This window comes from Sminthopsis crassicaudata, chromosome 2, assembly GCF_048593235.1.
Source record: "Sminthopsis crassicaudata isolate SCR6 chromosome 2, ASM4859323v1, whole genome shotgun sequence".
NCBI classification, from domain to species: domain Eukaryota; kingdom Metazoa; phylum Chordata; class Mammalia; order Dasyuromorphia; family Dasyuridae; genus Sminthopsis; species Sminthopsis crassicaudata.
Genome location: NC_133618.1, coordinates 216,718,207 through 216,744,397, shown reverse-complemented (window position 1 = coordinate 216,744,397; position 26,191 = coordinate 216,718,207). Strand labels below are relative to the sequence as shown.

Below are 26,191 nucleotides of genomic sequence, written 5' to 3'. Positions count from 1 at the left end.
TAGGATATAGATCTAGTAGTGGAATTGCTAGATCACAATTTAGTGATCTGGTTGGCATAATTCCAACAGGAATTATTTTCCAGAATGGCTATTCTGATTCACTACTCCATGAATAGTGTATTAAAGTGCCTTTTCATAGAATTAAATTCTAAGATGAAATGGTCATACTTCCCAAAAGTCCTATGTATTCTATTTCAATAGCCAATTTGACTTTTAAAATTTCAGTCCAGGTTCAAAATCATAGTTTCCCTTCCATTATCTTTTGAGGAATGGAAAACTGATGAATTATCACACTTCAGATTTTAGGGTTGAAAGGGACTTTCTCTTTTCTCCCAAATCAAAAGCAAATTCTGGGGTTTTTTGATGAAAGCTTTTTATATTTCCAAATACATGCAAAGATTATTTTCAGCATTCACCTTTGAAAAATATTGTGTTCCAAATTTTTCTCCCTCTTTTTTCCTCCCTCTCCCTTCCCTAGACTGCAAGCAATTCACTAAAGATTAAATATATACAATTCTTCTAAATTTATTTCTATATTTGTCATGTTCAAGAAAAAAATCACATCAAAAGGGAAAAAAAAATATGAGAATGAGGGAAAAAACAAGCAATAAACACCATCATTTCCCCCAAAAGGTGAGAATACTATGTTCTCAGCCACATTCAATATCCACAACTTTCTATTAAGTGCCTACTATATACAAACAATATGCTAAGTGCTAAGGAAACAGTCGCCATCAAAGAGCTTATTTTCTAATAGGAGGAAATAACATGTTCACCAATAAGTTCACACCAAATAAATGCAAGTCATTTCAGTAGATGACATGAAACCTCATGGAGGAGGTAGCCCTTAAACCTTGAAAGAAGCTAAGGAATCTGGGAGGTTAAGGGAAAAAGTAATACTTTCTAGATACGGACAGAGTAAGCAAAGGTATAGAAGTAAGAGGTGAAACATTATACAAAAAGAAAAGCAAATAAGAACAAATAAATAAATTTGGCTGGAATATACAGCATCTGAGGGGAAACAACATGAAAACTATCTGGAAATAGAGTTGGAACCAATTGTGAACAGCTTTAAATGCCAAACATTTAGCTCATCCTTGAGGTAATAGGAAGCCCCAGGAAGTTACTGTTTAGAGAAGTGATGTACTTGGGAACTGGGTAGAAAGTGGATTGAAAAGGCAGAGACTAAATGCAAAGAGATCAATTATGAGACAATGCTAATAGTCCAGGTAAGAGATAATGAAGACCTGAACTAGGTTGGTGGCCATGTGAATGGAGAAAAAAGGACAGAGGAATGATAGTATGACTCATTGACTGGATTTAGGAGGTAGGCATGATACTGAGCCATGGGTACTTTTTGAATCAAAGAATGATGGATTTTGGGGGAAAGATAATGGTATCTCTTTGAGTCATGTTGAGTTTGAGATGCCTATGACATTAAGATCAAGATATCCAATATGCTTATAAGTGATAGAGGCCTGGATCTTAAAGAGGAACTAGGGCTAGATATAAAGATCTGGGATTTATTTGTATAGAGATATAAGTGAATTCATGAAAACTGATGAGATCACCAACAGAAAAAAATGCAAAGCAAAAAGAGAAGATTCTTCAACCAGGACAAGCCTTTGCAGGACACTTATCAGGAGTAAGCCACAAATGATTATCCAACCAGAAAGATTTAAAATTTTTTAAATTAAAAAAAAAAAAAAAAAAAAAACAGGAAAAGCCCATGTCAGGAAAAGCTAAGAGAGGAGAGAGTATCCTGGAGACACAGTGATAAATAATGTCAGATTTTGTAGGTCAAAAAGAATAAGAAATGAAAAAAAGAATCCCCAATATAATCTTCCTCCTTCTTGATAATGCATTCTGATTATTTCTTTACTTTCTTTACTAGGATTTCATGAGTAGAAATGCACGGTCTTGCTAAAACCTCTTTATCTTGTGTAAATCACAGAATGTTCAAGCTAGAAGGGACTTTGAAGATCCAAATTCTTAATGTGATTTTTTTTCCCCATTTATTAAGTGACACCAAATACTGGTGAGTGGGACATACCTTAATGATGATCTTTTCTTTCAGCTGGGCAGGGGATGGCAGCTGGTCAGCACTGGCTTCAGTGGGTTTTGTAAGGAGGAGATCCCCAAACACTTCTTTAAATACCCTGGCCATATGGCGCTGCTGTTCTACACAACAGTGCTCTTCAATGGAGAGGATCACTGGAAACCTAAGGAAAGAAAGGAGAACAAAAGTAGACTATTGGTTCTCTTCCACAAAAGGAAGTGTTCAAAAATCTCTCCTGAAAATTCTGGGTAGTTGCCCTCTTTCATTTAGCTAAAAAGGAGAAGTTTCTAGTGCTTACAACAGACCATTTGAGATAAAGACAGCAGTTTGCTCCATGAGACCTCAGCTAGGGTTCCTGGTCTGGCTAGAAACATGACCACTAAATATAAATTTTGGCAGTGATTTTTGTTGCTGCTGTTCAGTCATTTTAGTTGTATCAAACTCTATGTCATTCCATTGGAAGTTTTCTTGGCAAAAGTAATGTGGCAATTGCCATTTCCTTCTCCAGCTCATTTTACAGATGATGGAAACTGAAGTAAACAAGGTTAAGTGACTTGCCCGGAGTCACCCAGAAAGTAAGTGTCTGAGGACAGATTTTAACTCAGGATGAAGAGGCTTTCTGACTTTAGACCCAACACCCAATCCACTGCATCATCTAACTGCTTCTATTGCCTTGGATGAGGTTTAACAAGGGACACGCCCTTAGGGCTCAAGGCTGAAAATGGGACTTAGACAAGAGAACTGGATTGAATATATAGATCTAGTATCCATCAGCAAAAATATTTCTGAACTCCATGTGAGCTAATGAGACCAAAAGACAAAAAGGAGAGTATAAAGAAAGAATCTCTGAGACAGATGGGTCAGAGGCTCTGCCTTAGGAGATTAAAGATTGGGTGAAAAGAATTTGGTCTCTTGTAGCTCCAATGTGTGGGAAGCAATGAGTGTAGGTATTTTAAATATTTTCTGTAATTATTTTATCATTGTAGGTTCAACTACAATGGGTCCTACTAGTATAAATATGTCCATAAATCAGAATAAAAAAGAATGGAGGACTGAGAGGGAGGGTGGAACTTGAGTTAGTAGCTTTTAAAAAGGTCTTTTTCTATGCTAGGTTTTGAAGGAAGAGCTGAGCTGAAGATGTGGTAGTGGGTAATAATAAACTATGATAAATACAAAATTGCTTCTGATTTCAGAAATTCTCAGCTCTATATCTCAGCTCTTGGCCAGATATCCCATCTCCTTCCTTTCACTAATTCTCATAAAGCTGTTGTGAAGAAAATGCTGTAGAAAACGTAAAGTCCTCCAGGAAAGGAAGTCTCCCTTACATGGAATCACTGTGCCCTAGAGATTCTGAAGGAAAAGTAAGGAACAAAAATGCAGATGCCTTCATAAGCATCTGGCAACACTGGAGCCCTCTCCTCCTCCAAATTGGGACCCCTCTCTCAAGACAAAACTACAAAAGCTGAAAGCCTACTGTGAAGAGACAAAAGCATGGTCTCTGATGGCCTGCACCACATCATCAAACTTGATTTTCGTTGTTCGTGTCCAGCCATGATAGATGATCGGCTTTCCATCAGGTCCATCCCAGCAATCCACTGAGGAAAGAAAAAACATCATTTTTATCATGCTAGTCAGGTGCTTTTTTTGCATTTAAGTATTCAGACTTACAGGATAGAAAGCCCAGAGATGATTCACAGTTTCAACATAAATCCTTGGATTTCAAGTAGAACAATTGCATTGGAAGAAGGAATGTGTCTGCTCAGTGGAGTGGGCTTTAAAAAAAGCCTGCCATTTTATGAAGGCATAATATGGAAATGTGGGAAGTGTAACTAAGAAGATAATCTTGCCTTTTTAAAAGTATCAATAATCCCTAAACAATTCTAAAATAATTGGGAGAAGAGAAAAGGAAACCTTCTTCAAACCTGATTGCATGGCAAGTTCATGCCAAAATTTATGCTTCCCAAATTTTTTTCAGTCTATACATACCATGAGATCATTGGGATATCATAAGAAAAAAATAAGGAACATTATTTACATTGTCCCCCAAATGTGTTTCTTTTTATATACACAACAAGCAAAAACCTCAACACTACTCATTCTGCCTCCCTCCCTGCTCTCCCAGAGTCAACATTCTCTTTTTCAAGTCTAAACTTGGCAAAGGTAAAGAAAAAACTTGGGATGTATCTAAGATTTCTTAAAGACTCACCAAAGTGTTCCAGTGCACAGGGATAGAAAAGTGATCTACATGACTCCTTAGCATTCATTTAAAAACAGGGAAAGAATTTGATTTCCCCAAAAATACTATAGAAAGGAATAATATAGAGCATTCCTTCTTCTTTCAGAAAGATCCTATCTACAGGAAAAGTTTCCTAAGAAAGAATTCTAAAAAGTCTAAGAAATTGTGAGAGCTTAATGAAAACAGTAACTATGTCTTATTAGCCTTAAAATAATATCTATAAAGTTCATATGTCTACCACATTAAGCATCAGAAATTACACAGGGTAGATACTCAGTAAATATTGTGTTAGCTGCTCTTCTCCAAGACTTACACTCTATACACCGGCAACCCATTCGAAGACATCGAATGTATGATTCAGTAGAAGATTCACTTCGAAGTTGATCTCCAGTGAGGTACCTGAATGAACAGAGCAGAGCCACCCAAGTCAAAGAGGTCATATGATAATATCATTAGAATCTTCTGAATATTAAAGGTTCCATCTTATTAATTTGTTCCTCTTAGCTTGAGAACCAGAAATAGCTATTTCACAATTAAAATCAGAGCCCAGTCAACTCATTCACACCAAGGGATTCCATAAAGTTGGATAGAAAGTTAGTTTAAAGGGTGGCACTATTTATTAGGTAGAAGGAAAACTGAGTCTGGGATGCACAGTGATTACTAGAAATCTGGAGTTCAAATCCTATCTCAGACACTCGCTATCTGTATAAACCTAGGCAAACTGCTTAACCTCTCTATGTCTCAGTTTCCTCATTTGTAAAATGAGGATGACAATAACATCTACTTCCCAGGGTTGTCATGAGGGTCAAACAAGATATTATTTATAAAATTCTTTGCAAACAAAGTGGTATATAAATCCTAGCTGTCATCATCATCATCATCATCATCATCATCAATCAGTCTCACTTTCCTCATCTATAAAATATAGATAATAACTACTTATTCCAAAGAGTTGTAAGAATCAAATGAGATGACATAAAGCCCTATACAAGTGCCAATTATTAGTGCTATTATTATATTTGCTTTCTTCCTTCATGATCAGTGTACCTGACTATTTTTCATATAGTAGGAACTTAATAAATATTTGTCTAGTAGAATGACATTCACAGAAGAACAGACCAACATTACCTATTGACCAACTGAGATAGAAAGACTAATATAATCTAATCAATTGGGATAAGCAGCAATTATTCTGAATCTTTTAAGGCAAATAATTCAATTTAGTATTTGATGGAATTACTGCATGTCCAAGTCTCAGGAACCTAAAAGGGAGAACAGGTGAAGGAAGGCAAGATTCTCACTGACATTGCCAGAGCTAAATAAAAGATCCTTGCAAGGTTAAGACCACAGGATTATAGATTTAGAGACACAGGGCCCTCAGAGACCATCTAGTCCAAATACCTCACTTTACAGAAACCAAGGCCCAGAGAAGTGCTAGGCTCAAAATCAAAGGGCCTGAGATCAAATTCTGGTCCTGCCACTTACCACCGTATGTGTTTTTCGACAAGTAATATACATATCCTTTCTAGACCTTTGTTTCCTTCTCTTCTACACTGAAGAGTTTGGACTAGAAAGCCTCTAAGGTTCTGGCTCCTTCCAGGTAACAGGGTAACTAAGTGCCCAAGAGAATTAGTAGCTAAGCTAGGAGTAAAACCAGGTTCACTGCTTCCCAACCTCCCAATGTTCTAGGTAGGAGAGAAGTCCTGTATGACACTGACAGATATAGTCACAGACAAAGAAGTGGTTAAGAGGATATATCAAGTGCCATAAAATAGGCTCTGAAAAACTGCTTAGAAATATCAAGAATAAATGAAAGTTATACTAGTTGCATCAGCAGTTTCATATTGTTAGGTCTCACCCCTATCAAAACCTCCTTTTAAAAATACAGATTGACTCACTCCTGGGTCTGTAAGATCATAAAGGATGAAAAGGGACATACATGTGCAGAAGTGTTTGTGGCAGCCCTCTTTGTATTGGCAAGAAACTGGAAACTAAGTGGATGCCCGTCAATTGAAAATTACTGATTAAGTTATGGTATATGAATGTAATAGAATATTATTATTCTATTCTATATATATAGTTCTATAAGAAATGATCAGCAGAATGATTTCAGAAAGGCCTAAACTGATGCTAAGGGAACATTACATAGCAACAAAAGATTATGTAATGATCAACTGTGATAGACTTGGCTCTTCTCAACAATGTAGTTGGTAATTCAAGGAAATTCCAATAGCCTTGAAATGGAAAATGCCATCTGCATCCATAAAGAGAACTATGGAGACTGAATGATGGATCAAAGCTTAGCTCTTTTACCTTTTTTTGTTAGTTTTTTTTTCTTTCTTGTGTTTTTTCTCCTTTTAGTTGGATTTTTCTTATACATCACAAATATGGAAATGTATTTAAAAAAGGCTTACATATATTTAACCTATATCAGATTGCTTGCTGTTTTGGGGAGGAAGAAGGGAGGAAGGGAGAAATATTTAGGACACAAAGACTTATAAAAATGAATGTTCAAAAGTACCTTTTTATGTATTTGGAAAAATAATAAAAATACAGACTGAGACTACCCATTACCTATTCTCCCATAGGAAGGTATCTAGGAATAAAACAAGGTGCCTGAACCTTCATTACTACCCTTAGCCCCAATGTAATTCCTTACTGGCCTTGGCACTTAGCAAACTAATAAGGCCAAACAAGTTATGGAAATCATGCAACAGTTTTCATTTCTGTGACAGAGGGTATTTTCACCTGAGATGGACCTCAGGACTCTTGATAAAAAGCTAAACACAAAAATGTCAGTCTAATACTTGTTGGGACACTAAATACCACAGGCTCTGGCATCTGGAAGCAGGGTACAGTGCTAACATATGTTCAGAGGACCAGAGAACATTCAAACTAAAAAGAACTTTAGAGCTCATGGTGTCCAGAGTAATCATGTGAGACTCAGAGAAGGGAAAAATTTGTTCAAGATCACAAAGAGAGTAAGCCGGGGTAAAGGTTGGGCCAGAACCCAGGTTTTCTAATTGCTAGTCCCTGTAGGGCCTTTTCCATTTCACCATGGAGAACTGAGGATGACCACAGGACCAGATGAAATGAGCATTATAAAGGACTGGGCCCAGCATCCTTAGCAATAACACCCTCAAGTTCTTCTGTTGTAGAGACATCTGTCTATATTAACTACCTCATGATATACAAACCTCTTAGTTAATTTAAATGTTAGTCATGATAGATTTACACACAAGGTGAAAAAGCCTGTTAAAGTAAAGCAAACATGTAAAAGATTAAGCAACTCAGAAATGAGCCTAAACAAGCAGAAAAGGTAGAACTCTAATCTACAACTTCCCATATTTCAATAATCCAAAGTACTGGTTTTCATTATTTAGCATAAACATCAACTTCCTAATTCTTTTAATACAAGTAGAATACTTCAGTGTAACTGGAAAATGTCTGATATCTTATACCACCAGACCTGCCTCAGGGAAACCTTTTTTAGATCCCAAATGGAGAAACTTCAGTCTACATTACCTCACTGGTAAATTAAATGTCCTCAAAAACACTCTTGATTTGCACACTTGTTATTAATATTGTTGTATGCTGAACTATGAAGAAACTTACGTGTTATGAGATGAAGAAATCCAATAATGAGACAAAGGGTTATTCATGTCTTGCATATCAACAGAGTCATATTTATCATCCCAAATGCTGTTTTCTTTTGAAAACAGGTAAGTGAGGAACTAAAAAAATAAAACAGAATAAAAAACAAACAAGAAAAAGTAAAGTCAACAAATAATATAGAGACTAAATGTCAATAAGTGGTAATTTTTAATAATAAGAGAAGTTTTATCCACAGAGACTCAACAAGCCCCAAATTTGCCAATGATTTCAATCTCTTCTTTCAATCAGAATTTCTAATCAAGTGAAAAATTCCCTGAAATGGGTGGGTTTTTCCTCCTTCTTTCCTTTTCCTCTCCATTTCTCTATTAAAAGTATTAAAAAGCCATGAAAGAGCCTCAAGAAAAGCAGGAGGCAATGAGAGGAAGAAGAGTCTATATTAAGATATAGACAAAACAGTCTATACCAATAACAGTACCATGTCATTAACTGATTTGTGTATTGAAATCATTGGAGTAAATATAACTGAAAAGTCATCTTCAGAGTGTTAAAAACTATGCATAAGGTAGGAGCATTTCATGCCAGTTGGAAAGGGAGTCATTTACTAACCTCATCGACAAACAGGAACGGTTCAGCTGTTTCTCTCATAGTGTCATCTATAAATTTTGTCATCTGCTCTCTTACTTTATTTAGATCCTGTGCCCAGATTTCCTTAAAAAAAGAAGAAATATCACCAAAGATGACAAAGGAAAGACATAGGATTTTCAACCAGAATTTGGAGAAATCACCTAAGCATCCATATACAGATTGCCATGAAATCATTAAATTTGTAGTCTTTTGTATAATTAAAAAAGAGGGTGGGCAGATAGGTCTTGTGATATCAAGAGAAATAAAAGAAGGCTTCTGGATGAAACCTCTGCAGTACATTTAGGAAAAGATTTAAATGGGCTACACAGGATGGCTAGGGACCCACAAACTGTGATCTCCCTTGTTGGAAGAAATGCTTCGTTGGAAAACTATGATTCCCTGGAGTCCAGGTCCCACCAAAGTACTGAAGCTTGGCACAATCTAACAAAAAGTGCCAGATAGAATCACCAGATCTTGTAAACATTATAAATTCCCTGGAAACATTTTAAAATATTTCAGAAACTAGCAGAGATGATGAAAAACATGACCCCATTTTGCCTCCTTTTTTAAATCCCAAGTTTTTACACAAATTTTTGCACAATATTAGCACAACTTTTCACTATCTATGTAGTATAATGCAGGAAGTCAACTTTTCCTAATTCTTCCTAGTTTTAGAGGTGCTGAAGTTTGTCTTTATTGAAATGAAAAACAAATGTGTGGTCAGTACTGGATACAATGGGATGGCCTAATAAACCTGTCAAAGAGGAAAGGACAAGGATAGATACATATAAAGTAACATTAAAAAAAATTCCTCCTTCAGGAAAGAGAACAATGCGCCCTTCTACTTGTTTTTGCAAATGTATACTGATTATTAAGGCAAATCAGTTATTTTTGGATAATTACCCTTTCATTTGGATACACTGGAAGTTTTTGCATACTGAAGGATAATATATGAAAAATTTAGTCAACCAGGGCTTCTGTAGTCCCTGGCCAAGAGTTCCCTTCTAAGTTTCTATAATTACAGAAATTATATTATAAGTTTCTATAATTAATATCTTATAGTTTCTATAACCATATCTTATAAGTTTCTATAATTAATATTCTATAGTTGTATTTATATTTATTTTGCTCATTTTCCCTATTACATTTTAATCTGGTTCTGGCCACACTTGTCACCAGCTGTGTTTAACATTTCTGGTGTAGAAGATGACTTGTGTCAAGAAGAATTGAGTTCAACTTCTGCATCTGTGCAACACTAGGAAAATCACTTAATTTCTTAGCCTCAGTTTCCTTATTTGTAAGGTGAAGATCACAATAGTAATAATAAATTCATAAAGTTGTGAGATTTAGGCTATGATCTAACAGAAGCACGGATTTAGACTCAGAAACAGGTCTGGGTTTCAGGCATCCCATCCCAAAAAGGGAAAGACAGACAAAGAGAAACTAATATAAGTCAATTCCTTTCTCTGGGCTTCAGTCCCATTACTTGTGAAATAGGAATAATAATGTCTGACCTGCCTATCTTACAAGATTATTAGGATGAAGTAAGATGTTGGATGCATAACCCCAGAACGAAGCCCACTAGTATGGGACTCTCTCCTCATTGGTATGGATCAATGCCCTGCACCTATGTAAGGGGGTAAGGTAGAGTTGGCCAAGTGGTACAAGTGGCTAGAGTGCCAGGGTTGGAGTCAGGAAAACTCAGCTTCCTGAGTTCAAATTCAGCCCCAGACTTTTCTTGTAATCCCTAGGCAAGTCACTTAGACCTGTTTGCCTTAGTTTCCTTATCTATAAAATGAGCTGGAGAAGCTACACTCGTAGCTTTGCCAAGAAAATCCCAAATGGGATCACAAAGAGTCGAGCACAACTGAGACAACGGAACAACAATGGAGCTGAAGAAACCAGGAGAGAGGGTAACTCTTTTGTCTTTGCTTAAGGCACTTCTGGCTTCTAGCTTCAAGAAAAGATAGAAGGTAACAATCCTCTTTAAGGTTACTGAAGAAAAAGGCTCTGAAAAGGAGTCAGTAAAACAGGAGGAGCCGTCTCCATCATATCCCTAAACCCAACTTTCTACATGAAAGACTCTGAGGAACAACCTTTTGGGTAAAATCTGCTGTTTTTTCTCACTCTCTCACTCTCTGGCTCTCATTTTCCAAGTTACATTGCTTCTAAGGAAGTGCTCCTTCACTCTGTACTATTTAGTATATATTGTATTTGACTATAAAATTGGATGAATGGTTTTCTTGATTAGATGCTATGTATGTTCATTACGAAACTGGCATTTGGTCAGAAGGCAGGGCACGGGGAGAGGGGATAGAGGAAGTCAATTCTTTGGTATAAGGCTTGGTCCTGCTTCCTCCATTTAATCAAACAGCAATCAGAAGTTAGATTAAATAGAAGGTTAGATTAAACCTGAAAATCTTGCTAATAAAACTTAAAGGGTCAGATACATATAATTATAGCCCAATATCCCCTTTTCTGAGGAGAGCCTCTGGTCTCCAATTCCCTGCCTCCCTTCCTGGCAGGAATCAAAGCCTCTCTTGCAGAATAGTAGGAGGAGGAGAAGCTAGAGCTGTGTATTCTACCTCCCTGTTAGCCACACAAGGACCCCTCATACTAAATGCGGGGCGCAGTCTCCACAAGAAGAGACATCATTATATATACAAAATGCTTTGTAAAGGTAATATAATTTATATTTGGCTTTCCAGTTCAATATAAATGTAAACTCTTGTTACTAAAAGCTGAATAATTTTTCACTAGATTATTTCATGCTATAATTCAATTATTTATAGCCACATAGGATCTTCCAAAAGTCATGCCTAGCCTATATGCCCCTGAGTCTGGGACTCTCAATAACCAGGAAGCATTTCACAACCATATTCTTAATCTGTCCTGGTATTTTCTGCCACAAGATGGCACTAGGTAATCACAACCAAGAAGGCTTAGCTAGAATTTGGACCTAGAGAAAGAATAATGTTCAAGATTATATGATGATCAATTCTTATGGACGTAGCTTTTCTCAACAATGAGATGATTCAGGCCATTTCCAATGATCTTATGATGAAGAAAACCATGCGGGAACTGAGTGGGGATCACAATATAACATTTTCACTCTTTTGTTATTGTTGTTGTTTGCTTGCATTTTGTTTTCTTTCTCATTTTTTTCCTTTTTTATCTGATTTTTCTTGTGTAGCATGATAATTGTGGAAATGCATATAGAAGAATTGCACATGTTTAACATATATTGGATTACTTGCCATTTAGGGGAGGGGATGGATGGAAGGAAGGGAAAATATTTGTAACACAAGGTTTTCAAAGGGTGAATATTGAAAACTATCCATGCATGTGTTGAAAATAAAAAGCTTTAATAAAAAATAAATAGAAAAAAATAATTTTGTTAATAACAACTACCATTTTTATAGCACTTTATAAACCATCATATTTAATCCTCAGAAAATGCATAGGAAGTAACTTTTACCAGGTGTCTTTTTTTTTTTTTAATCTCTAATTCCCAGGTGAGGAATATGAAGCCCTTATGGTAAAATGAATGGGTATTAATCACATGGCAAATAATTGCCCAAACAGGGATGCAAAGCTAGGACTGGCAATTACTCCAAATCCTAAAGGTACATCGAGAATAACTCCTCACCTTCACAAAGATGCATCAAGACTAACTTGCCGCCCTACAGATGGGGAAGCTAAAATTCAGTAACTTGTCTCATTGGGGGTCAGGATTTAAACCCAATCTTTCAAATCAAAATCCCCTTCTTTTTTTCCTCACCACACTGTGCTGTGCATGGATAATGTTTTTGGACAAAACCTGTGATTTCATTGCTCTAGATGGCCATTCCTTAGAGGTCTTCAAGAAGAGGTTGATAAGCAATTGTTATATTGCAGTGAGGATCACTTTCATTTATGGGGTGGTTTTGGTGATCATTGATATCCCCACTAATATCTCAAGTTATGTGACACTATGAATCTCTCTCTACCAAGATACATCACTAGCCACCCTACACGTTGTTCTGAAAGAGGCTGGACATATCTTAAAAGCCCAGGCTTCCTTCAAGCCTCATTTCAAGTGCTGCCTTCCCCAGTGGGGTTTTCCCAGATTCCCTACCTAATTTTTACAGTTACCTTCCACATACTTTATATGTATCTAGTACATAGAGAGTTATGTATCTCTCCTATTAGAATGTTGCCTTCTTAGGGGAATAAAAACATTGGATTGGGGAGGAGGGGAATAAACCCAAGAGTTTAACACAGTGCCTGATGCAGTATTTAATAAATGCTGGTGGATGTGTCAAAGGCAGGACTTGTAGACTTCAAAGCTAGCTCTCTATTCCCTATCACATTGCCTTTCTCTAGGGATGATACACACACACACACACACACACACACACACATATGTCATAGCTCACACTTGTATGGCAGTTTACATTTTACAAAGCATTTTCCTGATAACATAATCCTACAGTTTAGAAAAATTAAACATCATGTTTGCTTGTTTGTTCTTTCTCATTTTTTCCCCTTTTTGATCTGATTTTTCTTGTATAGCATGATAAATGTGGAAATGTTTAGAAGAATTGCACATTTTTAACCTATATTGGATTACCTTCTGTCTAAGGGAGGAGGGACGGAGGAAGGGAAAAAGAAAAATTTGGAACACAAGGTTTTGAATGGATGAATGTTGAAAATTCTGCATACATTTTGAAAAATAAAAAGCTATTATTGAAAAAAAGAAAAATTAAACATCAGAGTCATTAATACTATACCTAAGGGACCTTAATGACCATCTAACCTGGCTCCCTTCAGTTTTCACAGATGACTGGAACTCAAAGAAACTGGACCAGCAAATCCCTAAGGTCCTGCCAGCTCTAAATTCATATATTCAAATCAATTGATTGTATATTTATTCTACCCTTACTACTATATACAAACCCCCATGTTGGGCCCTCAGTATACAAAAAGGAAAAAAAAAAGGCATGCCTCTTGTTTTGAAGGAATCTAAAATCTAATATAAGTAAATAGAGACTTGTACACTAGTAAGCATAATATAGGGTATATATAAGAGGTACCTAAGAAAGTTCAGGAAGTCCTAAGACATCAAAGAGGCAAACTAAAAACTACTTTTTAGTACTTGAAATTGGCTCAAATAAGTAAAGATACACACACTCAGGATATAGAAATCTTTCTCATCCTATGGAAAAGTAGGAGGAGAAGGACATAGAAAATGGGAAAGATAGCACTGACAGAAAGGAGAGCATATCAGAAGAGGTGGGAGTCAGAAGCAAAACACTTTTGAAAAGAGATAGGATAAAAAGAAGGGGAAATTGGATGGAGATAAACATACCTGTAAACCATTACTGTAAAAAAATAGCAAGTTTCTTTGATAAAGGCCCCATTTTTCAATTATAAAAGATTTAATCAAATTTATTTTTTAAAAAATTCATTCCCCAAGTGGTCAAAGGATATGAAGTGGCAGTTTTCAGATAAAGTAATCAAAGTTATCTATAGTCATTTAAAAAAAAAACGTTCTACATCACGGTTGATTAGAGAAATGCAAATTAAAAAACGCTTGAGATATTACCCCACACCTATCAAATTGGCTATTATTACTTTTTTTTTTTTTTTCCCTGAGGCTGGGGTTAAGTGATTTGCCCAGGGTCACACAGCTAGGAAGTATTAAATGTCTGAGCTCACATTTGAACTCGGATCCGCCTGAATTCAAGGCTGGTGCTCTATCCACTGCACCACCTAGCTGCCCCTTGGCTAATATTACAGAAAAGAAAAATGACAAGTGTTGACAGGGATGTGGGAAAATGGAGACACTAATGCACTATGGTGGAATTGTGAAATGATTCAAACATTCTGGATAGCAATTTGAACCTGTGCCCAAAACTATAAAACAATGCATACCCTTTGACCCAACAAAAGCACTAATAGATTTGTATCCCATAAAGATTAAAAAAACAAAAACAAAAAGGATCTTTACACACACAAATGTTTATAAGTTATTTCAGTAGTGGCCAAAAAATTGGAAATTGAGAGGATACTCATCAATTGAGAAATGACTGAATAAACTGTGGTATGTAGTTGTGATGTTAAATTATTGTAAAAGAAAAATAATAAAAGGAAGATGTGTGCATGTTTATAAACAGAAGAGAAGGGATCAGGATAAAGAGAGATACTATATAAAGAGAATATAAAGAAGGTAACTGTCAAGGTGAGATCCCTAAGGAGACAGAATGGGATGACATCAAAGACACAAAATAAAGGAATTAACCTTGTCCAAAAAAAGGGCTATTTCATGCATTGATTTTGACATCAAAAAATAGAGCTTTTGAAGTACTAAAACTGGGAATTAGGGAAATCATAATTCTCCACCTTTCCCATGAAGTAGATGATGAGAGCATGCACTAGAAAAAGGAGTAAAGAGGATACTGGAATACACCTGGAAAGACAGGAGAAGGTTAAGTGATTAGAGATCAATCGAAGCTGAATTGAGTTAGCTGCTATTCAGCATTGAAGTGATATTCATGATGTTCAGAGTCACACAGGAACAGTTTCAAGCCTCTGGCTCCCAGGTCTTGATTCTTTCCACTGTGACCTGCTTCATTCTAACCCAACACTCAGCTCCTCAGAGTTGTGAAATCCCTCTGCCAACATGATTTCATTAGGTGATCCCTCATTCCAAGGCTCATGCAGTGGCCAGTTCCTTTTCTTCCTTTCTTACCTGCTGTTCATGCAGGAGAAACCTCTGGAAGTCGTGCAGGTGAACAGCAGATGCATCTGGCCGATCTGTATTTCTACCAGCAGAAGAAAAAAAAAAAACCAACAACAACATGATATTTAGAGAGAGAGCTCTTCCCAAGGAGGTCAACAACAGTAGGAACCATTAAGTAGGGACCTAAGATCTTGTTGAGGAAAATTTTCAAGCACAAGCCTGAAAGTTACCTTCCTTGCCCAGGGAGCAAGTGGTATAGAGTGACTATTCTTTCTGCATGTCAAGATTGGAAACCTTTCATTTGCCAAAAAGGAAAACTACTATTCAGACCAAAAAACCCAATCTCATCACTGGGCATGAATACATGGAACTGCCAATTAAATGAAGGAGAAAATCTCGGGTATAGACTTCAAAGAAATAAGGCTGGATCTGAACACCATTTAACAACAGAAATCTGGCATTATAGAATGAATATTTTTGAGAAAATAGGTAGGATTTTGCAAGAAAGCTGTAAATAAACAATTTTCTTTAAGATTTGAAAAGAGAGAAGGATCTTTTCTGTTTGAATTTGCCAATGCCTCCCCTTTTTTTCCCCTTTATTAACTAAGATAAACGAAAAAAGCAGTTAGGGGGTGCTGTGAATAGAGTGGTGGACCTGAAGTCAGGGAGATCAGAGTTCAAATTTGGCCTCAGACAATTAATATTTGGCCCTGCATAACTCAGTTCCCTCAACTGTAAAATAGGAGTAATAATAATACCTACCTCTCAGGACTGTTGTGAGGTTCAAATGAAATAATATTTAGAAAGTACTTAGCACAATGTTTTATACAAAGTTAGCATTTAAACTCTGATTTTCCTTACTTCTAATGAAGTACTTAATTATCCAAAGGACTTACATCATTTATCAATTAATTCTGTTACTAATTATTTTAATTTGGTAAATTTGGAAGCTTCATTATGGTAAAATGGCAGAAAAACAAATAATAGTTTTTAATTTAAAACTTAACTTTAACTAATAAAGGAGACATCCACTCCAAAACATACCTTGTTCCAACTAGTTAAAAGTGTCCATTTTCACCAAAACCATAAACAGTCCCTCTGATGAGGAGGAGAAGCTAGCAGTAGCTTTGTATTATTATATAAATGACCACAGCTCACACTACGACTTTTACCATCCTCTAAGTGAGAGCATCCCAATGGAGGGTAGAACTGGAAACTAGAAGGGGTGGAGGGGGAAGTAGCATACCCAGCACAGCTATGAACCTGACAGACCTGAACAAAAGTTAGAGAGAAGCCTCACCCCAGAATAAACACAGATGAATCTTTTTTGAACTCATCAAGAATCTGAAAAATAAGAGAAAGAGGAAAAGTAAGGGCTGTGTTAAAAAATGAGTGCTAGCCAATGAGTATTAATATTTTCATTAATTTCTAAACATTTTAACTGGCTAATTTCTAACTTTAAAATTGAAAATAAAATAAATGTTTAGCATTTATTACCTTGTCTTTTCACAACCTAATGGCATAATATTTTGATATTATAAACTAACTCATGCTCCACCAGAGTTCAAGTACCACTCAAATCCACCTGTTCCAATAGGAATCTAAGCAAATCAACCAATAGACTGAGTTCTTCAGTATGTATTCAATAAAATACCTCCTTTCCCAAGTCCCATTCCTATCTACCCAGCTTCTCCAGAATTAATGGAAGACCTAGAGTTTGGTGCTTTGGGCAAGAAACAAAAGAAATGATCTTTGACTGTTCTTTTAGATAAGTAAAGGAATAATTCATGCCAGAAATAAAGGAATAAACACACACAAATGCAAAGAAATAGATAACAGACCAGTTCAATTACTTTCTCAAAAAACTCACTCCCGTCCTATCCCAGCCCTTTCAGGGGATCTGGGACCAGAGTAGGAAAACAAAATAATGTTCTAAAAAGGAAGCACCATTGTTTAAATTTACAATTTGATTTAAGCTTGATTCATTAAGAAAACACGGAGCTTTGACTCCCATAAGTATGTTCTACATACAACTCAATGGAGACCATTCTTCAAAAGGATATGTCTAATTCAAGGTCAAAATCCATGAGTTAATGCTAAAAACTAAAAACTAAAAAAAAAAATTTAAATGTCCTTTTAAATATTCCAAGGGCAGTTAATCAATAAACATTTATTAAGTGTCTACTATTGCTGGGTACTATACTAACCACTGGGGACACAAAAAGAAGATAAAAACAACTTTTGCCTTCAAAAAATTCACAATCTAACAATGAGACAATAAGTAAATATCCTATATAGGATAAATAGGAAATAATTAAAAAGGGAAAGTACTAGAATTAGGAGGGATTGAAAATGGTTTTCTGAAAAACATGGGATTTTAGTTGGAACTAGAAGGAGACCAAAAAAGAGAAGTCAATAGGTGAAGATGAGGAGGGAGGGTATTCAAAGTATGGGGAACAGTCAGAAATGACTAGTCTAGTTCATGGAAGAGGCAGGAGGCTGGTATTACTGGATCAAAGAATATATGGCAGGGAATGAGATGTAAGTTTGGGAAGGGAAGTTAGAAAGTTTGGAAGGGGGGTTTTTTGGATGCAGGATTTTTCATTTGATCCTGTATGTGACAGGAAATGAAAGTAGAATAATATAGTAGGACTTCCTTTTTAAGAAAAATCGCTTTAGTGGCTAAATGGAGGCTGGATTAGAATGCAGAGAGACTTGAGGGAGGAAGACCTATCAGAAAGAAGGCTATTACAATAGTTCAAGTGGGAGGCAATATCAGGAGAGAGGGAGATATTTTCAAAAAATGCTACAAGGGTAAAATCAATAGGCTTTGTTTACAGAATACATGGGGCAGGGGGGAGGGAGGAAGAGTAATTAAAGATGACAATCCAGGTTATGAGCCTGGGAAAATAGAAGGATGATAGTGCCTTTTTTTGTATCCAATATATTAGCACAGATCTGGCACATGTTTTACTCAATCATTTTTAGTTATGTCTAACTTCTTGTGACCCCATTTGGGATTTTCTTGGCAAAAATGTTGAAGTAGTTTGCCATTTCCTTCTCTAGTTCATTTTACAGATGAGAAAAGGGAGCAAACATGGTTAAATGATTTGCCCAGAGTCCCTCTGCTAATAAGTATCTAAAACCAGATTTGAACTCAGGAAGTATTCTATCCCCATAGCTACCATAGTAAGTACTTAATAAATACTTATTGATTGAATGCCTTCAACTGTAAAAAGGAAGTTCAGAGGGGAAGAGGATTTGGAAGGAAAGATAATGGGTTCAGTTCAGGACATTTTGAGTTTAAGATATCTACAGGACTTCTAGTAAGAGATTTTGAATAGGCAATTGGAGATGCAAGATCATAGGACAGTAGAAAATTTGGGGCAGTATAGGGAAATGTAAGAATTATAAGCACAAAGATAATTAAATCTAAAGGAGCTGAGGAGCTAGCCAAGCAAAGTATTATAAAAGGAGAAGAGAAGAGGACACAGAACAGACCCCCTGTGAGATTCCCATGGCTAGTGAGAATGACCTGGATAAGACTCCAACAAAGGAGACTAAGGGATTATGATCAAGTAGGCAGAAAAATACAGAAATACTTCCCAACTCTAGAGAGAAGGGAGTATCAAGGAGAAGAGGGTGATCAACAGTATTAATGACTACAGAAAGACCAAGAAGAATAAAGCCATTGGATTTGGCAATTAAGAGATCACTGATAACTTTGGAGGGAGCAGTTTCAGTGCAATTGATAATAAGGTCAAACGATAAAATCCCGGATTATAAGGGAGAAAAGGAAATGAGAGAAAAAATAAAAGAGAAAATAGAGGCACCTATTGTAGATGACCTTTTCAAGGAGTTTAGTCATAAAGAGCAGAAAAGCCATAGGACATTTAGCAGAGATGGAAGGATCTGGTGAGAATTTTTCAGAGTAGTGAATTTGTAGGCAATAGGGACTGAGCCAGTAGAGAGAAAGAACCTAAAGATAAGTGACAGAATCGGGATGACAAAGGGAATCACTTGAACAGGTAGAGAGGGATTAGTCTTGATAAGGAGTAAAGCTATTTCATCCTATGAGATGCAGTGAAGAAGGAGAAAGTAGTAGAAGACATCTGAGTGACAGGAGAAGAAAATGAGGGGAGAAGAGAGAGCTCACAGAGAATGGCCTAAAATGCCTGGTCTGAAGCTCCAAATCTACTTTCCTATAATCATTAATAATGCTATAATAATTAATAATCCATAATAATGATAATAGCAGCTCCCATTTCTCTAATACTTCAACATGTGCAGAGTCCTATGAAGTCAGGAATGTATTATTATTACCACCATATCATTGATAAGGAAACTGAGGCTCATAAAAGTAAAGTAACTTGTTCAGTCTCATTGCTGATGAGCAACAGAATTGGGATTCAAACCAGGTCTTTTCACTCCAAACCCAGGAATCTGCTTCTTCCAATGGTTAAGTGGTACTCTGGAAATAAGCTAGGCCTAACTGGAAACTCTGACAAATATTTTGGGGGGAGATCTCAGCCACTGAGATGACAACTATTTTCCATCTTACTCGAAAAGACACAAGCAAAGAGTAACATTCTTCAAAAAACACATCAGAGTAAAATCTCTATTTTAATTGGGGCACTAGGCTTTCAAAGGTAGTAGGGAGAGCCATTCAGATGAGAGCAGTAGCTTCTGTGAGTATCTGCTTCTGGGATTGTTGGGAAGAGATAAATCTTTACTATTATTGTAGTATTCAATGAAATTTCATTAATTTACAGCCCACTTAAATAAACATTTACAACATCAAAGACTCTCTTCTCCTAAGATTTTTCCAGGTTTAAGTAAAAGGGACCTAGTCTAAAATATCAGCAAAACATCTAAGTTTCACTACTAGGGTCTGTATGCTCAAAAAAATCATAAATATGCATGTGCAAAACCGAAGCAGTTCTTTTTGTGATGGTGAAGAACTGGAAAATGAAAGTAACAGAATATTATTGTTCTATAAAAAATGAACAGGATGCTTTTAGAAAAACTTGGAAAGATTTACATGTATTCATTGCTTCACTCAAGCAAGCAGAATCAGAAAAACATTGTACACAGCAACAACATTGTACAATGTTTTCCTGGTCCTGTGTGATGATCAACTATGATAGACTTGGTTCTACTCAGCAATTCGTGATCCAATAAATTTTGGATAGAAAAATGTCATCTGAGTCCAATGAGAAAACTATGAAAATTGAATATGGATCAATGCATACTATTTTCACCATTTTTTCCTTTTTTTTTTTTTTTTTTCTCTCATGGCTTTTCTCTTTTGTTCTGATTTTTCTACCAAATCAATATGACTAATATATTAATATTTTTTAAATGAATGTGCATGTGTAACCTAAGTAAATTTTTCAATAAAAAATAAAAGATTCCTATTAGGTTTCTAAAATTGGGGGGCTAGGTATTAATTCTTATAGTATGTTAGTTATTTTTCTTCAATGCCTATGACACAGCATGGTGGAATGTGGGCTGATTGAAAATGTAATGTCTTTTCTGTCCTTGCCTCTAGTTACTTACAAGGACCCATTTAGATCTTACTTTAGATTTTGTTTTGAAGTAATCAAACATTTCTTTAAAAAGCCCTCTTATCAGGTTCCTCATTAAACTACTGTGACCTTTCTCTCAGTCTTCTGAAATAGACAGTTTTACTGTTATGCTCTACTAAAGCAGGATGGAAATACTTCCAAGAAATTAAAATGTAGATTCCTGCTATGACCTGTTCAGACAAGCCAAAAGATAGGAGACAGGGTCAGTACTACACAATCAATACAGTTTCTCTCTGGCTTCTTCAGAATTCAACTGAAGCTCAGAATTTCCTCAATGCATTCATATACTCTTTAAATCATGTGTTGGTGTTGATGGTTCTGATCCATTCATCTGTGAAGCCCTGACCAAAAAAAAAAAGTCAAAGCTGGCCCAGGTGTTTCAGGATAACTTTCTGCATATTAGGAAAGACCAGAGGAAAAAACCAGGATGGTGAAGTGAAGAACCCTGAGAGCATGCTATATGAGGATCAGCTGAAAGAATTAGGACTGCTTAAACTAGAGAAGACATGTCTGACACTACAAAGCAATATTTATATTGACATCTATATATTGAATTATGTTGAAGAGCTGACTTCCTCAATCTGAAGTATTAGGCTTGTTTTATTTGGCCCAAGAGAGTCAATCAGTATAGGATAAAGAAAAGTACTTTACTTATTAGAGCTATACATAAGGGGAATGGGCTATTTTAGAAAGGAGTGAATATAGAATAATTTTCTATATTTCTGTATATCTATTTGTGTCTAATGGTAGCACCTCTAGAGCAGGAAGAGAGAGGAGAAAAGGAGATGGAAGAAAAAAGAAGAAAAAAATTACACGATAATTTTGTTGTATATTTGAAAGAAGTACTGAGTTGTGCATAACAGATTTTCAGTTTCATGTACAATCATCTTTTTATTGTACTGTTATGGAAAGGCTTGTTTTATTCCATAAATTTAAAATAATAACATAAATTTATGTTAAAAAAAAAAAAAAGAAAAGAAAAGAAAGAAAGTATTGAGCACTCTCTTATTGCAGGTCTTCAACCAAAGACTTGATGATCATTTGGCATGATGTAGGCAAAGATATCTCATTGCTGCCTAAAACACTACAGCATATGACCCAAACTAGATTAAAAATAACTTTCTCAAAATAAACAAAAATACAATAGAATGTAGATGATGTTAATATGTGGTTTTTGTTAGGCAAGATTCAGCTTGCAAAAAATCCTTATTATGATTTAATGTCCGAAAATGGTATTTACACACATGTATTGTATCTAGGTTATATTGTAACACATGTAAAATGTATGGGATTGCCTGTCATCAAGGGGAGGGAGTAGAGGGAGGGAGGGGATAATGTGGAAAAATGAATACAAGGGATAATGTTATAAAAAAAATTACTCATGCATATATACTGTCAAAAAATTTATTAATAAAATTAAAAAAAAAAAGATTTAATGGCCCCCATTTCTATTTGAGTTTGCCACCATTGTAGTAGGGCAAATTCAATTCCAGATTGGACTAAATAATCTCTGAGGTTACCCTTCCAATTCTGTGGTTCTTAAGTTTGTCTTTATCTTTTAAGGGAAAAAAAAAGAAAGAGGAACATGATAAGTAACTAAATCTGTAAACAGATATGAGAACATAAAAAGAACTACAAGAGAACCTGTGTCTATAGACAAAGGATGTGAACAAGAGAGAAGCTTCACCTAAGGGTTGCTTTGATGATTTGTAGTGATAAATAATTCTATTTTTTTCATTAAGCAGAACCTCAGCATAACTGTCCAATTTATCCTGTATATATCTTCTTTGAACATAATTTTATATAATTGTTTAAGGATCTTAAAAGACTAGGTGATCTAGCAGTTTTTAACCTGGATTCATAAATTTCATATGTATGCATTATGCTTTCTAGAAGACTTGTTCCAAATGTAACAAACTAGCTTTCATGTTAAAACTTTTCCTTTCAAAGATAATCATAAATGTAGAAGGGAATGTGGGAAAACTGGGACACTAATGCATTGTTGGTGGAGTTGTGAAATGATCAACCATTCTGAAGAGCAATTATATGCCCAAAGGGCTATAAAACTGCATATTCTTTGACCCAGCAATTCTCTACTGGGCTTGTATTCCAAAGAAACCATTAAAAAAGAGAAAAGGCCCACATATGCAAAAATATTTGGAGCACTCTTTTTTGTGAGCAAAGAATTAGAAAATGAATAGATGCTCATCATTTAGGGGATTGTTAAATAAATTGTGGCATATGGATGTAATGGAATATTATTGTTCTATAAAAAATGATAAACAAATTCATTTTAGAAAAGCCTGGAAAGATTTACATGAACTGATGCTGAGTGAAACAAGAAAAACTTATTTATTTATTTCCTTATTTATTTCCCATGACCTACTGTTCTATCTCACCTATACTCCACATAGAAATGATAATATGACCTTGCCTTGATCTAGCCATCATCCACAAAGGCACATTTACTTACAAACTCTGAAATTCCTTCATCTGATCACAAATTACAACACTCCACCTCTCTGCCTCATAACCCCAAAATCCGCTGTTAATTCTGCCCCAGGCCATCCCTTCTAGCGGCTATATTCTTACTTTTTACCCCATTACAACCCCTTCATGAACCCTTTCAACTCTTTAATGTCTACTTCTCTTAAATCCCACACCCCCTTCCTTATCCTATTGCTGATCTTATCCTCCTAAGCCTTGGATCATTATCATTGTTTATTCACTTTGTTTCTCTTTATGTGCTGCTTAATGAAATTAAAGAAAATCACGGCATTGTCCTGAATGGATCCACTGAAAATTTAATCTGAGAAGTGATTTGGCCTTGATCACACAGAGCCTGAGACAAGACTGGCTCCAAAACAAGTCTATCAATCACTAGGCTATGCAGCCTCTCGGTTAAACACATTTAGCTGTATATTTATCTATATAACATATATCACATGCACATACACACACAAACTTTCTTAAACAAAACTTCTACTTTTATATAAACAATTTCCATCAGCCTTTCACTAAGCCCAATAGTCCTGGTACCTTACATTAGTGACTAGCACAATGCTAATGCTCTATCATTAGTTTGGGGGAAATAAGTTTCACAGAGTACACAAATGAGTCTCAGATCACCTAGCTCTCTTTGATTAGATAGTACTTAGCCCAGACCAGCCCTGCTCCAATTCAAGTAATCCTTCCTCCATGCCTTCATGTAAAAAAGATAATTTAAAATGAGAACTAAAGGAAAAACATAATGGGATTATTCAAATTATGTCTGTTCTTACTGATTTCTGTTGCTCAAACATCATCTTTTTGTAGAATAAGTGGAACTGTTCAAAGCTGAGTTCATCCTTGTAGGCACCTATTTCCTATGAAGGAAAAGCAATAGAAGCCGTCAGTCTAGATCCCACCTCAAACACAATAGCCCCTCTAACCTGACAACAAAGCTTAGGTTAGGTGACCATGGTCACACTAACCAGTTGACCTGAGCTGAACCTGCCCCCATCATTAATGAGCAGGACAGAAGCTGCCCCCTGCTCCCAGGGGAAGAATCCAGGGAGAGGCTATATTCATTGTGTAGTCTCTCCAGGTCCAGAGTTTAGAAGGCTGCAGACATCATTTATAAGAAGGGGTCCTTCTCCTATCCCTCTCCCGCCTCAGAGAGGAAATTGTACCAGGAGTCCTTTGATCAAGTAAAATTTAATTCAATTATCAAATTATCGTGTATTAATTAGGCAGCAACTATATACTTGTTACTATACACAGTCCTCAGGATGCAAAGACAAATGAAATAGTCCCTAGTCAGAATGAGTTTACATCCCACTAGGGTGAGGAGACAAAATGAGCACATATAAGTAAATGCTAAAAATATTTAAAATCAAAACAAAATAATTGTGATGGTAGGAGAATGAAAATTAGGAAGGGCCTCTTATGTCAGGTGGCATTTGAGATGAACCTCCAAATGAGATAGGAGTATCAAAAAGATGGGAAAGGGCAGCATTCCAGGCAACGGTAATGGGGCAAAATCACAGACATGGAAAATGGACAGTTTGCTGGATAGTAAAGTATTTGAAAGAAAAATGAGTATTGTGTAATCACCTGGAAAGAGAGACTGGAGCCAAATTATATAGGGCTTTCAATGTTAAAAAGATAGAAGTTTGTTTTTTAATTTTTCAGCAATGGAGAGCCACTGAAACTTCTCGAGCCCAGGTTTGATATGAGCTTACTTAGCTTACTTACTTAGCTGACCATTTATGTGAAAGAATTTCTATGGCTGAGCCGATATAGCTCACTAAGTCCCACTGAGATCAGCCTAATGCTGGAGCTTCATAGAAGTAGATGAGAGAACTCGGTCTCACTGGCTGCACAGCTCCTAAGGTTGCACAGGTAGAGTGATGCTTCATCATTATTTCATTGCTTTCAGAAGAATGTTTTTGCAAAAAATAAAGCAAATGAGGTCCAGAATGCAGGCCAGAATAGCCCAGAAAGGGGGAAATAAGAAGCCCAGGTTGAAACAGCCCAGTGACCACTGTGCTCTCAGAGCAAATTCCCCCACACACTGAAGTTTCTCTGAGGCATTTCAGGGCAGAGACAGAAAATCAATCAAGAACCAAAGAGGCCTTTTATTTTACAAGCAGTCTGAGTGTGAGCCCAAGGCCTCTGGAAGCAGGAGCAGGAGGGTCACCCCAGGCAAAACGTTCACCACAAGTTCAGCAAATTGGGAAGACAGCTCCATCACTTACCAGGAATTTGTCTTTCAGGAACTTGGCGCTGCTCACTTTGAAGTTTACTAACGGAAGAATGGTCTTCAGTTCTCTGAAGCTGATACTGAAAAGAAACAGAGGGAAGCACCTTAGCAAGCTTCCCACACCCCCTCTCCAAGGACACTATTTCACCCTTGATCCTGACTGACAGCCAATTTGGGTCTTTTATATAATTACGGTGTTTGTGCCTTTTCCATGAGGGAAAAATCAGTTAATAAACTTTTGCCAAGTACAAAATAACATGTCTTAGGCATGGTGATGTATGCAAGATGATACAGGATATAGTCCCAACTCTTAGGATTAAATGAGATAATATTTGTAAAGTGCTTTGCATAGTCCTTGGCATAAGTAGGCATTATATAAATATAAGCTATTATCGTGTTATTATTATTATCATATTCAAGTCTCTTCTACTCTTAAAAAACTTTTATTTAATCTTGCTATATCCCAAGCAAGTTAGACCCCAAATATATAGATATAGATATGTATATAGATAGATAGATATTTTGGTGCATTCTTTCCTTTGGTGATCTGATCTGGCCAGGGAATCAAATATCAATAAAATGCATTTGTCTCTGGCCAGAA

The 26,191-nt window shown here is 36.2% G+C and overlaps 1 protein-coding gene across 1 annotated transcript in view; it reads right to left on the bottom strand.

The window, feature by feature from the left end:
• Nucleotides 1-26,191, bottom strand: part of PLCG2 (phospholipase C gamma 2) — a 152,701-nt gene that overhangs the window by 48,982 nt on the left and 77,528 nt on the right. The window contains exons 6-14 of the mRNA XM_074288225.1: nt 25,586-25,670; nt 24,128-24,211; nt 16,559-16,602; nt 15,268-15,340; nt 8,517-8,618; nt 7,911-8,029; nt 4,609-4,694; nt 3,534-3,654; nt 2,054-2,222 (exon numbers count right to left, since the gene is read on the bottom strand). Of these exons, the coding sequence (XP_074144326.1) occupies nt 2,054-2,222; nt 3,534-3,654; nt 4,609-4,694; nt 7,911-8,029; nt 8,517-8,618; nt 15,268-15,340; nt 16,559-16,602; nt 24,128-24,211; nt 25,586-25,670 (883 nt within the window). The remainder of the gene's footprint in view (nt 1-2,053; nt 2,223-3,533; nt 3,655-4,608; nt 4,695-7,910; nt 8,030-8,516; nt 8,619-15,267; nt 15,341-16,558; nt 16,603-24,127; nt 24,212-25,585; nt 25,671-26,191) is intronic.